The following is an 11,414-nucleotide window of genomic DNA, read 5'->3' on the forward strand; positions in this document are numbered from 1 at the left end:
AGATATTAAATAGAATATATTTAGAATTTATGCGAAAGTTTTCATAAATTTAATTTTATTAACAATTATTTAATATTTTTATTAAATTAAGTGTAATATAAAATTAATACTATTTACTTTTCAAACATTGTAATCGTATTAACTTTCTTACTTATTAAAATCTTTATTATGGAAAAACTTAAACATTAATATTATAGGCCTAGTTTGAACTTTAAAAAAAAATTTAAAATAGACAAAATAATAATTTTTATAGACTACATCTAATTTAAATATTGTAAGATGGAAAACATTCTTTCATCTATTAGAAATGATTAATCTTGTAAGAGTAAACACCAACAAATTTAATTAACAAATATACATTCAAATTTCGATTTAGTGTCATCATTTTTTCGCTTCTGAAATTAGTAATAGATCGAATGCGACGTTAAACTGAAGTACTACAGTGTTATGTATAGTAATGAAGTCTACCCATAAGTATGAGAGTAGGAGAGTTTGAAAGTCAAGTAATTTTGCCATAACAATGTCTTTTGCGAGATAAAATTGTATGTTTAGTAACTCACAGTTACTGACTGATAGGCTCTCCATTAATATTTATGGGAAAGATTCGTTTATGAGTATTCATTGGGGTTTATGAGGGTGGCTCAGTTTAGGAAGGCACTACATCGAGGTTTGACTGCAGTAAAGTTTTATTATCTTAACAATTGCTATTTATTGGTTTTAAATTATATGGCATAAGGAATTTTTTATTTAATAATTTTTCCTTTTGAAATCTAATTAAAATTATTGGTTTCTATGAAAAAGTGTAAAATTTATAAAATAATATTTATTCTGTATTCCATTGTATTTATAAAAAGTTATGTTTTATTTTAAAGGTTTTCACGTTTAATTTAGTACACGTTTTGAAATCTCATAAAAAATTTCTGTCTTAATAAATAAATATTAATTTATTTCGAAAGAAACACTAACAAAATTGTATCTATCATTTGATTTTATTTAATTAATAAAAATATAAGCTAATAATAATTTGTAACTTCTGCAATTTGAAGAAAAATTAAATATTTCTAATTGCATAAGTTACGTGTAATGTACTTATAAATAAATAATTATGCTGATAATTTTATCTCAAGTAATTTAATTGTATTTAATAAAATTTGTGTAATAAAATGTAGACCATAAAGTAACTTTCATAAATTTTCTAAATTAAGTTATACAGTATTTCTTCAGTGTAGAGTTTCTTTAAAAATATAATCTATTATTTAGAATGTTGGCCATTTTTGGTTTGTTTGATCTCTAAAAATCAAATTAAACTAAAACTTATATTTAAAATTCTTCTTTTCTTTAATCAATTCTACAATATTACAATAAATATAAATAAAAATTATGATTAAATTATCATTATAATTAAGAAAACTGAAATAAATATTAATATTGAGTTACAAAAATTGCATTTATAACGACTGTANCATTCTTTCATCTATTAGAAATGATTAATCTTGTAAGAGTAAACACCAACAAATTTAATTAACAAATATACATTCAAATTTCGATTTAGTGTCATCATTTTTTCGCTTCTGAAATTAGTAATAGATCGAATGCGACGTTAAACTGAAGTACTACAGTGTTATGTATAGTAATGAAGTCTACCCATAAGTATGAGAGTAGGAGAGTTTGAAAGTCAAGTAATTTTGCCATAACAATGTCTTTTGCGAGATAAAATTGTATGTTTAGTAACTCACAGTTACTGACTGATAGGCTCTCCATTAATATTTATGGGAAAGATTCGTTTATGAGTATTCATTGGGGTTTATGAGGGTGGCTCAGTTTAGGAAGGCACTACATCGAGGTTTGACTGCAGTAAAGTTTTATTATCTTAACAATTGCTATTTATTGGTTTTAAATTATATGGCATAAGGAATTTTTTATTTAATAATTTGTTTTCTTTATAGATGGATAAGCTTGTTAACAGTAAGGTATTGAGATCTTTGCCATTGGTACAAGTAGAATTACTTCAAAACAGCAACAAAGAAATAGAAGCCACTAATACCAAACATTTATGTAACATGGTTTTGGATTGGATAAAGCAAATGTTTGAAACTGGAGAAAATTTTAGCATTTCAAGATTAAGTGAAAAGGTAATTGAAATTTATTAATTACTTATAAATGATTGTTTATTTTTATTCCTTTCATTACATGGGCTTTTTATCAGGCCTATTATGGGTTCAGCCAGGTTACAATGAGGTCCAGGTAGTGCAAGGAATGGGACTTCCAACTTATTCTTGGAGCTTGACTGCTTGGATTCTATTTTGGTCCCCAGAGCAGTGTGATGATACTCAACTGCTTCTGGGCAAAAAAATAGAAATTTATTAATTACTGTTGACTATTTGTAAAGTGATAAACTTTAAATTCTAGGTTCATATGTTGTATTTAAATCTGGATCACACACTTCATGACTGCAGTGATATTGAAACTGGTGATAGTAAAGATTCTGAATTGATTCAAGACTATAAGAAAATGTCACGTAAGATATCACCAACAATGCATAGAGCTGGAAGTAAAAAATCCATTCCTATTCCAGCAAAACCAGCAGAATTTTTATACACTAAAGATGAAATTATAATTGGCTCACCATCTGATCTAGAAAATAGAGAAGAGAAGGATTGGAAAGTTATTGCAACTGTTCAAAATGGTGGTAAGCTTTGTATTTTTTTAATTATCTTATATCTTACTTTTTATTTTAAAAATAATAAAAAATTACAATTTTTTAATTTATAAATTACTTTACAGAACATGTGATTACTGGTTTAGCTGTTGTAGCTAGTAAGTTGATTGTTTTATCAGTTGTTCAACGTCTCAACACTCCTTGTAGTAGCCCACCTACTTCAAGAAATACATCAGTTGAAAAGGCTGATACATATTCTTTACTTCCACCAATGAGTTCTGCAAGATGTGCTGGTGGAACAGCTGAATTAGAAGGAAAATTACTTGTGTGTGGTAAGTATTATAAAGTAAATAAAAAGTGAGATTTGAAGATTTATCATGTTTATCATCTCATATATATTTTTAAAGGTGGATATAATCGTGTAGAATGCTTGAGAACTGTTGAATTGTATGATCTAGAAAAAAATACATGGTCTTTACTTCAAGCAATGAATATTCCTCGTGGAAGATTTAATATTGCTGTTGTTTCGAATAAAGTTTATGCTATTGGAGGATGTGATGGTACAAAAGATTNGTAAACTTTTTCAAGGTTGTTTTTTATAGCGTTTTTAAATAAATAAAGAGCGAGACAATTTAACCTTTCCTCGATAATTTTTTATTTATTTATTTAAAAAAAGGCGTAATGACGATCGAGTGAATTTTATGAAAAAACGAGTCACTTGCCTTTTTTGGTCAAGTTGACCAGAAAAAGACATTAAGCGCCGCCCCTTTTATCATTCCGCCAAAACTTTAATCAAATATAACAGAAATGCATTGTTACGTCATCGACATCAAAAAACATTGATTTGTTAGATATTATGCAAGGGCACGCCGAGTCAATTGAGCATGGATAGAAGCCAATAGAAATTAGTTTAACAAATTTTACGATGGTGTTTTTATGCATAATTGAAAGAGTTAATTATAAACGTATATAATACGGTTAATCGATAGGTATTTAAGGTAAGCGACGTAAGAACGTGGATTTTGCAATCGCAAGGTTATTAGCCAAGGTTCGTGGCAGGAAAAGCCGGTATCCTAAAACAGCCGAGCCGGATTACAACGAAATCGGTACCGGGGCATTTCACTGCTCAGGATATTTGTAATCGTCCGCCGATAGTAGCTAATGCCGGGAAAGAGGTCCGACATAGTGACGTTTACCTGGTACAGTTATTGGTGTCGTTGATTTAATAATTTGGATCGATAAGTTATAAAAGTTTGGATAGAGCGTATGTACGAAGCGTAAACGAAAGAAATTGTTAGGGATTATGAAAGCGAATGATTTAGAAATGGATATTTTTTTCTGTGGTGGTGACCGTACTGCGCGCAGTCGTTCCAGGTTTGGAAGTTGGTGAAATAATGGTGTGTGCTGTTGATAAGAGGTGAGGGATCGCCGTCAACAGTGCACGTGGTGACCTCTTGTGCATCGTCGATGATGCCGTTTTATGTGTTGTTATCGATACGGACGGGGTGACGATTTTATACACTGGGTGGTGACATAACACCAGCATGGCAGCAGTACCAGCGCACTGCAAGGAACAAAAAACTTCCGAAGATACCGGAGGTCTGCGAAATGGTACGCCCGTCGAAGACTTGAGTTCGGACGACTCCTCAGGTAATGTCACTATGAAAAACACTATTAAGTCTACCGCTAATAGTAACGGAAATAAATCGAGAGAAATGAAAATGGATAGCTTTCAAGATGGTGGCACACATCAGCTGAATAACAGCGCTGTTGTCGAGAAGGTTATGTACGCTTCGAGTATAGATAGGCAGAGAATGAGTTCCGATTTTCCTAATTATAATCAGAATAGCAGGGACGGTGGCAATGAAGATTATAGAAATACGCCGGAGAATTTTAATCATTCCTCAAATACTGGATATGCTGGTTGCGAACGAAGAGTTAGTGGTGGCAACTACACGGCAGACCAACATGGCGGACAGGAGACAACTGCTACGGCATCGGATGCGACACAGAACAAGCTTTATTCTCAATATAATCAGCAGCAGTTGAAAACATTTAATCCACGTGGTTTAAATATGGGTCCACCTCAGAGGCCGGGTATGGCCGCTATCAATCCCAATCAAGGACAACGTATTATGTCTGGCCAGACTATAAGCCAACAGGGCGGGCCAACACCAACTCTAAACTTATTACTACAGTCACCAAATCCAACTCAACGATATCATAATAGTTTTAGCGAATATAGTAATAATCCGAGTTTATCTAAGGGTGGAATCAGTGATCTCAATCCGGCATCGTCTCAATATCCTCCTAGCAATTCTTGGGGAAATCGAACTGCAGGACCTGGAAATTATTCTCAGCCAATGCCTGCCACCATGTATAGGAGTCAGGTAAGTCACTCGCTAATTCTTACATTCTTATTTTTGACAATATTCTTTTTTAAAAGCCCATATTTCGACACTCTAATCGCCTTATTTTTCCGTCTCGCGAACAATACTAACATGTGGATAAAACCTAATAAATACGGAATTTCCTACATAATACATTAATATAACGTGGAAAAATGCCTCGACCACCTTTCTCTTTTCTAATAATGACGCAATTGTAGAGGTTTCTGTCACTTTTTTCTCTACGGACTGTTATAAACGGTCTGTAACGTATTATTACTACAAAATTTGTGCCATTTAATTTTTTTTCACGAAAGGAGTAAATGTAAATTAATGTATTTCCAGCAAAATTTTTAAAACTGTAAAAGTTGTGTTATATTAAAGGCTTGATTTTGTTGATGTAATTCAAAATTAGAATAACTCGTCGTATTCTGCATCGTTATAAGCATTGATTTGATGATGAGATTTCGGAAAAGTGGGAGGAACTGTTTCGTTTTAAGGAGGAGGGTCACCTGAAAGCCACGTGTCTGGCAGGTCGTACTAGTGGTCTGTCGTCAGGAAATTTAAATTTTGGAGGCAAAAAGTGAGCCACAGCTGACAGCTGGGAGTTGTGCTGAATGGCAGAAGCTGATTGGCTGGCACTGCCTTTTAGATCCGGAATTAATCACGTCTGACAGTACAACAGCTCTCCCTTTGTGGTGGTACCTTCGGCCCGAGGCTGACTGGACTCACCCATTCTTGCTGAGGTCGCATCTTTTGGGGAGGGTAGACTACTAACGGGAGGGGATGAAACAACTTAGCGACTTTGAAAATATTTTGACGGTCAGTTTTTTCCAGTAATTTAACTTAATGTTATTTCGAGTTATCCTTCATCGTTGCATTTTATATTTATACAAATTAAAATAGATTTGAAATCGTTTTAAATTAATTACTGATATTCACACTGCGATAAAAGTAATTGAAACTTTATCATGATTAAATATATCACGCGGATAATTTTACGCGTAAATTATTTTTTTCATTCTGTTTTTAAGTAATTAATTGTAAGAAAAAGCAAAAGAAATTTATAAATGTATCGCTATTTATCAACAAATGATGCCACTAAACAGTGAAATTCCTTCATAATGTTTCCGTGACGAATGACAGTCAAGAATTGACATTTATTAGCGAATAATAGTTATAATATGACTGTGTCACGTAGTGTTCGCAGGTGTTTGCAGTTACTTTCTGAATGCAAATGTTTTCAGCTATTACTATTATTATTGTTACAAAATGAACATAAACATTGTACATACTTCCGTCTTTAAACGGAATGAAAATATTGACTTTTAATTAAATATGTTTACGTTATATTTTATTTATTGACATTTTAATGTATATTTCAGTTCTACCCTAATTATATTAATTGAAAAATTTTCACTCCGCTTTTTCTTTTAGTTTTGTTTACTGGACTACATTAAACAATATACCCTTTGTTTTGTGGGAATACTTTAATTTTTTTTCCATTTATAAGATTATTGTAAAAAAATATTTTTCTCTAGTTACCACTCCTGTGGAGAACTTTGTTTTTTTTTCCTATACTGTATGTAGTTCTGTATACTGCAAATGGTTTTCTGTCATCCACTCTAGGCAGAACTGGTAGATCCAGTTAAGAGTTCGTTTGGCCTCGTTTCTCGTCACACTTAAGAGTTTTGAACATCCAAAATGTCTCAAATATCCCATTATGTAACTGCAGTATTTTATTCATTAATGAATAATATATTTTGCAATGTATATTTTTGAACAGAATTATTATTGCAGAATAAATTAAGCCTTATTTCTTCAAATAAATTGAAGATTATCTTCATGTAATGAATCTAATTTCTACTACCTAAATATTTTTTCTTTTTCCTCCTTTTTTTTTCTATCTTGAATGTGTTTTAGGTCATATTTAAGGTTATAATTATGTGAAACTTTTAGGATAAACATTAGCTAATTCCAATTGAATTTAAAATAGATTTTTGCAACAGATAAAAACTTCTAATATTTACATTTTGAGTTTGTTATCAATTATGTTTAAATAAAAATATTTTATTGATATATATATATATATTGTGCATTGTAGGAATGATGCAATAATATCACATTTTTTCCACATGTTTTATTTTCAAAATATTTGATATAGTTGAAACATATATTTATCTATAATTTTAAGCGTGAGAATTTTAAATATTAAAACTTATTGCATTTCTAGATTTTTTTTTTTTTTTAATAATATGAGTAATAAAAGAAAGTTCCTAGTTTTTAAGATGGTCAAATTTTAATATAAAATATTCAATTTTCAAATTTTTCTTCTCTATAAATTGATAGAGTTTTAAATATAGAAACTTATAAATTATCTTCTAGAATATTATCAATGTTTTATATGTTTAATCGATTTAAATATATAAATAATACTATTCAATCTGTGCAAAGTATAAGTCTGCACAAACTCCTCTGCATATATAGTAATTTACATTTAACTATAATATATATTAATATTTAGTATCTATATTCATATAATAAGGAATTTTTATTCTTATTATTCTTAAAAGTTTTATTAAACCTACTTATATAATTATCAATTTTCAAAATAAGGTCATATATTTGTATTATATAGGCCCTATATTTTGTTTGACTTATTTGATAAAATCTTTATTATTAAATTATAGAGCCTAAGAAGTAAGCTGTTCAAAATTTTACTTTATATAAATTATAAACTTTTTATTAAGTAAAAGTAAATTAAAAGAACTGAATAACTGTATTTGATAAAATTTTGAATTCTAAGATAATAGTTTTATATTTGTGTGGGAGAATGAAGATTAATGATAACTGTATACTCAAATTAAAATTAGGTTCATATAATTTACTAAAAAAATAATAATAAATAATTAGCGTTATTTTCAATTCTAGATTAAAGAATTATTTTAAATTTATAAAATTTAAATTACAATTCAAATAACAAAAATTATTAATAAATATCATCAAGAATAATTAGAATGAATAACAAAAACAGAATATATGTACTTTGTGGAAAAAAATAATAGTATTTGAATATATTTTTAAAAATTTTTGCTGAATTTTTTAATAATTTTATTTTGAGATCTTTATAGTATTTTTTTTTGTATTTGCATTTAAAACGAAGCACGTTTTATTTATACGGTATTTATAAACAAATTTACGGTCATTTTATATTTAATATTATAAGTCTACAAATTTATTATTTATGCTGTGTTGTATAATGTTAATATATTTTCTAAGTTTTGTAAAATTTAAATTACATCATAATATTTTGAAATTTGTTGTTTTAAAAAATGTTAAAAACAGTTGAATTATTAAAGCTCTACAGAGGAAAACCACTAGCATATGGTAATTTTTTCCCTGTGCAGATAAATTAAATACAACACTATATTGCTTCACTACAAATATTTCTTAAATAACAGTTATTGTTAAAAACCAACAAACATAAATATTCATGTGGTATTTTTTCATATTATTCTGAAAACTGAGCAAATTACAAATTTTTTCTAGAATACTTTTTTTCTAGAATACATTAAAGTGATCCAATGTTCTTTGATTAATGGTTTATACATTATATAAAATGTTATTTTATTTGTTATCATAATGATCTAAAGACTTTTCAGAAAAATTATATGATTTTTTTAGTTTTATATAATAAATACTTTATAAAAAATTGTTTAAAAAAATGTTATTTAATTATTTTGGAAATCGTAAAATGTAAAATTGTATAATTGGATATTGAATATCATTATTAATGTACTTATTTTTATAAGTAAATTTTGAGATTATTATATATAATATGAGATGTATTCCAAGGATAGATGGGTTTCTTTTATTTATTTTCATTATTTTTGTAAAAAGAAGATTCTGTATTTCTTTTTTACAAAGTCAATATATTGATGCTATAAAATCAATATATACTAGATTCTTATTTGAATAATTAATAGTGTTTATAAAAATACAATATTATAAATTTGAATAATTTATATCCCTTTTTTCTGCTATAAACAAGTATATGAAGTTGTGCAATTATAATTTATTGACAAAATTAGAACAATTGTTAATTATGGATATGGTATTTAGATATTTTTCCTTTATTTTATATGAAATTTGATTACAGTAAGAGAATATATTGTGAAATTCATTCAATTATCTAACAGAAATAAAATTGAAATGAGTCAAAAATGTGAAACATATTTATATTTATAATTATACAGTATTACAGTATATCTTAAATGCAATATAACAGTATAACAGTGTTTCTCAACCTCTAAAGAATCATTGCCCCCTTCAACGTAGTATCGCCCCTTCAATAAAACCATTACCTATTATCGCCCCCTTCACTTCAAAATTCCGATGCCAGGACCAAGACTAACGCCAAATTCGTACTGCATTGAATAGACTAGTGACTAGTATAACGTTATTTGTTTAATTATTGTACGATATAACGAATAAAATATCTAATTATTCTTAATATAATGCTTTACTATATCGTCCAGAAAATTGTTTTTCGCCCCCAAAATATAAATTGTTACTAATCGCCCCCCTCAACATGGAAAAATGCCCACATGAGGGCGATATCGCCCCTGTTGAGAAACACTGCAGTATAAGATGGTAGTTACATTATGAAAGTGTCGTGTTATGCAAATCTATTCTATATGAAATGAAGGACTAATGCAAAACATGGGGTTACATTCCAGAAGTTAGCAAAAGTATACTATTCTTTTTTCATTACTAAGAGAAATGTGTTTATGGAAGCAGTTGATAATTTATTTCCAATTAATAATTAATTAACAATCAAAATTAAAAGTACTGTATTACACATTAATATTAATTTTATTTAAACGAGGGTGTTTCTTTTTGCAAAGCATCGTTGTCATCTCAGCTTTTTTGTTGATCTTGATCAGAAATATCAGAAGATTTTCATATTTTTTATTTTTATCCATAAAAATTTTTATGGATGACAAAATAAAAATATGTTATTAATTGAAAATTTGTTGTAGCAGGTCATGTTTGTTCGGTCGAGCACTGAGTAATTTTTTCCCATAATTTGTGTTCGAAAACTGAATTGTTCAAGAACCAAGATAGCACCGTATTTCGTTCATCATTTTACGAATGATTGCTTACTTACAGTTAAAAAAAAACTTAAATAGCACTTACCTAAAGATGTTTAAATAAACTTTACTAAATATAAAGATTAATCTATAAAAAGAAAACACAGGACAGTCTTAAAGGGTAAAGTTTGAAATCAACGACAATGACACCTGGTTGATAGGAAAGTTGGTGCAAATTTTTTCTTCCTTGTCTTATCAGTTTTCATTAGAGTAAACCTGACAAAAAGCACAAAATAATTTTAAAATTCCAATATTCTAAAATCCATGGTCAAATTTAAGAGAACACACATTCTTACTCTAATAAAAAAAATATCAAATAACGAAGTTTACATCTAAAAGTTGTGAAATTTTGTTCAGAGGATTTCCAAAACTGTTAAATTGAAACTGAAAGTTGTATTGTACATGGGATATCCCCAATTTTCAAATGGTGTTAAAGTGAAATCATGTTAAAGAAGTACCAAGTTGTACGAGGGTTACCTTTAATTAATCATTTATCAAATCAAAATTTGAAGTGTTTATTCAATTATAGATACTACTTTTAAAGTTGTTGTGTTTATTTTTTCCAAATTTGAATTCCTATACCAGATATAAAGTGTATTTTTCTATTTTGTTGTTTGTTTTAATTTGAAAGCTATTTTATATTTAAATAATACAGCAGACCCCCTATAACATGATAGATACATTCTGTGTTTTATGAATTCCATGTTGTACGAGTCACTTAAATACATGAGCCAATCACAGCCCAGCATGTAAGCAGTTTAGGGACTATGGCTGTTTGAAAGGCTTTCTTCCATAAAATTAATCAATTCTAGACTAATTTGACTCAACATTTCCAAAACACGTATAATTTTTTGGGAATAATCCATATAAACAAAAAATTGTAGGATTACTTACCGAGTGTGCACCGTTTGACAATGCCATTGCTTAAGCTTCTTTTCGTTGCAGAGCGGTGCATCGAACGGTGGTTTTTAGTATGTCCACTGCTCGTTTAAACTCAACGGTTTGTGCAATATCCGCTATTGGTCTAGATTCGACCACTCCTGTCGTGACATGAGTCGGCGATGATGTTTTACTGTATTATACAATTGCCATACAGGATCAGGTCATAAATACTAAAAACTACAGAAAACACATACTCAAAGATACAACACTCACAAATGACACATGCAGAAAATGTCACATCATGCCAGAAACTATACAACACATCACTTCTGG

The 11,414-nt window shown here is 28.9% G+C and overlaps 2 protein-coding genes across 2 annotated transcripts in view; both read left to right on the forward strand.

Moving 5' to 3' along the window:
- Positions 1–1,938: 1,938 nt before the first annotated feature.
- LOC111632629 (influenza virus NS1A-binding protein homolog) lies at positions 1,939–3,236 on the forward strand. Its single transcript, XM_023377119.1, has 4 exons — positions 1,939–2,132; positions 2,410–2,689; positions 2,785–2,991; positions 3,067–3,236. Exons 1-4 carry the CDS (start codon positions 1,947–1,949, stop codon positions 3,234–3,236), a joined length of 843 nt encoding a protein of 280 aa, XP_023232887.1. The 5' UTR covers positions 1,939–1,946.
- A 297-nt stretch (positions 3,237–3,533) lies between these two features.
- The window catches only part of LOC111632635 (ras guanine nucleotide exchange factor B-like), an 88,958-nt gene continuing 81,077 nt past the window's right edge, over positions 3,534–11,414 (forward strand). Inside the window, exon 1 of the mRNA XM_023377131.1 lies at positions 3,534–5,049. Within this exon, the coding sequence (XP_023232899.1) occupies positions 4,204–5,049 (846 nt within the window). The 5' untranslated portion in view covers positions 3,534–4,203. The remainder of the gene's footprint in view (positions 5,050–11,414) is intronic.

Source organism: Centruroides sculpturatus, unplaced genomic scaffold, assembly GCF_000671375.1.
Source record: "Centruroides sculpturatus isolate CEXI.00-Female unplaced genomic scaffold, Cexi_2.0 scaffold589, whole genome shotgun sequence".
NCBI classification, from domain to species: domain Eukaryota; kingdom Metazoa; phylum Arthropoda; class Arachnida; order Scorpiones; family Buthidae; genus Centruroides; species Centruroides sculpturatus.